The sequence below is a fragment of the Haplochromis burtoni genome, unplaced genomic scaffold (assembly GCF_018398535.1).
Source record: "Haplochromis burtoni strain Fernald_Lab_line unplaced genomic scaffold, NCSU_Asbu1 Contig_571, whole genome shotgun sequence".
NCBI classification, from domain to species: Eukaryota; Metazoa; Chordata; class Actinopteri; order Cichliformes; family Cichlidae; genus Haplochromis; species Haplochromis burtoni.
This window is the reverse complement of record NW_024582932.1, coordinates 104519-107281: the sequence shown is the minus strand read 5'-3', so window position 1 is coordinate 107281 and position 2763 is coordinate 104519. Positions and strand designations below refer to the sequence as shown.

General features: G+C 44.2%; 1 protein-coding gene across 1 annotated transcript in view; it reads right to left on the bottom strand.

Annotated features, from left to right (window-relative positions):
* LOC102313957 (rho guanine nucleotide exchange factor 26) overlaps positions 1-2537 on the bottom strand; it is a 25915-nt gene extending 23378 nt beyond the window's left edge. Inside the window, exons 1-2 of the mRNA XM_005948729.3 lie at positions 2314-2537; positions 359-1881 (exon numbers count right to left, since the gene is read on the bottom strand). Coding sequence (XP_005948791.1) covers positions 359-1804 — 1446 coding nt within the window. The 5' untranslated portion in view covers positions 1805-1881; positions 2314-2537. The remainder of the gene's footprint in view (positions 1-358; positions 1882-2313) is intronic.
* Positions 2538-2763: the final 226 nt, after the last annotated feature.

The following is a 2763-nucleotide window of genomic DNA, read 5'->3' as shown; positions in this document are numbered from 1 at the left end:
AGTAATGCCAAAAGTTCACACAGTATTCATTGACAAATATCATTTGCTAAAGGCTTGCTTTTCTAAAATTGATCACTTATGGCACTTCTCTACAGCTTGTTCTCTGAAGTCACCTGAATATACTAAAATACACAATAATTCATTCTATTAATTATATTATATATAAACTTCATGTCTTTTCAACTGTTTTCTGAAAAAACAACACGGTTAAAATTTATTTCTAGATATTAAGACATTGATTCGAATATTTAAATTTCTCCTACTCCCCTATAAGTGAATGACAAATGTGTTAAATATGTGTGATTTCTTAACACGCACAATTTGAACCCACTCTCTTCTTTGAAACTGATTTACTCACCTTGTTTTTCCCATTGCTTTTAGTCTTTTCCGTTCCAAGGCTAGGCTTTGAATTCTTGGTGCTGACATCTTTGGGTGTCATGGGGCTGTCAGGCTTGTTGGTTGCAACACTTGGCAGACTGATAGAGCCAGGACTTGTTGGGCTAACTAGTGAATCTAATTTATCCCTGCCTAGCCCTCTGATGACGGGCTGGGACAGCCGATGGCCTTTGGGATCTGCTGTTGATACTTCTGAGTCTACTCCACTCACAACTGCTCTCCTGTACGATGTACTCCTCAAGCCTCTTCTAAGAGCCCCTGGACTCTCACTTTCACCATCTTCCCCCTCATTGTGGCCTCCTGTAGAAAAGTAGCTTCCAGTTTCCACCATGCTCAGGGCTTTCAAGGAACGTTTGGAATGATCCCATCCCAGCAGCCCTGCCGATCCTTGAGCTTGTGTCCCAGGGGAAGGTGCCTTGCTTTGCCGAATATCGGATGCTAAGCCCTTGGGAATAAGCTGCTGGGTGCCCATCTTGAGAGCAGCCGCGCTATGGGTGCTTAGGACAATGCCGTTATAGGGACAGATGGATGGGGAGAGTGATGGTGAGGGTGATGTGGAGGACATGGAAGAAGATGAAGAGGTATGCCTGGTGTCCTGTGGGGATATAGGTGAGGATGACTGGGACTGACTGAGCAGTGCCTGCCCTCTGTCTTCTGGCGATGGAGATCGAGGGGTTGGGGGGTCTGAGGAGGTTAAGGAGTTGAGGGAGGGGATGCTGGAGGTGGAGCTGTAGGAGGGGGTGAGCATGCGATGGGTTGGAGGAGATGAGCTGCATGTGGATGAAAGGGAGGACAGTTCAGTTTGATTGTAGTTGTTGTTAGGAGTGTCTGGTGAAAAGACAGGTGAGGAACCATTAAGAGGAGTATTTTCTGTTGAAGGTGAATTCTTCTGAAATGCGATCTGGCCCTTCTGAGAACTCTGACTTAACGGACAGGACATGCATGTCTGTGAATCCCAGAGATGCTTTTCAGGCCATATCATCTCCCCATTACTCGCTTTCACCCCATCAGAGTTCCTATTATATACCCTATTGTCCAGTGAAGCAGATTTGCTATCCTCAGACCTAAATTTGGACAACAAGCGTCCATTGGAGAAGTGGCTGATGCTGATGCTTCGAACCACTCTGTTTTTCTTTGAGGGTTTATGTAAAACATGCTTTAACACCGCTGTGTTATTGTCAACACACTGGGGTGTGACCACAAGTCTCTCAGCAGGCTGGCTCAAGGTAAAGGAACATTTGTTGTCCTCCTCGGTGAAGTTTGTCTTCATGACCCCATTTATGTGGCAACTGTGGGGCCGCAGTTTAGGATTGCTTGAGTCCTGGGGCCTTTTACTGTTATCAGTGCGGAGTTTCCACAAAGGCATGATATTATTGTTGGACAAATCTACATCATTGCCATAATCCATGGTTGAAATGCCAGCGTCTCGTTTTCCCTATTCGTGTCCAACCTCACAAGCTCACGGAGTCGGGAGGAAAAAAAACCCTGAAAACAAACAAGAGAGAGATACCAATCAATATCAAAGAACTCAGTGTGGTGTCCAAATTCCAAGAGTTTAATTATTAACAGGGATTTAGTGCTGATACTGGCAGCTAAACTTAAAGAACACACATAAGCAAGCCAGTGAGGAGAGAAACAGCCCTTTTGTAAATGTTCACTGAGGTGAAATGCCCCAATTACAAGACAATGTTGCAATTAAACTACTATAAAAGGGCAACGATGTTAAGCAGCAGCAGCGCCTTTACAGACCACATTTGTTTTTAATCTTCTCAGAATCTTTATTCACAATTTTCTTTTTTTAACTGTGTTTTTCTGTCTGCAAAAATGCGTATAGCTATAAAGAGGCGTGTAACTGAGAGCTTTTCAGCGAGATTTTAAAAGCTTTTTTCCACAGGTTAATTAGTGTCTCCAACTTACCTTTAATCAGTCGATCCAATGCAGAATCCGTTCATCCTCCCTGCCCTCTCGAGTGGCGGCCCTCTTTAGCGAAACGGATAAAATTAACGTGCTTTCAGCGCGGAATCAACTAAAGGTTTGTGAAACCGGAGTTACGAAAGTTACTAACCGACTCCCGTGCGGGGCACTGAACGCGTCTGAAGCGCTTCTGTGCGCGCTGGAGAGTTTCTATGACTGAGAGGAGGGGAAGGGAGGGGAGCAAGAACAGTAAGAAAAAAAAATGGCACTCCCAAGTTCACAGGAATTCACCTGCTAGGCGATTCATAACGATTCATACTACGGATCAGCAGAGACTTCCATGAAAGACAGACAGTGCGGTTTGATCGTAAACCTGAAAACATTCTGACAGTAAAGTAGCAGGAAACACTTTATATGAATCAAATAATAAAGCGTTGTTAGATTTTAAAAGTT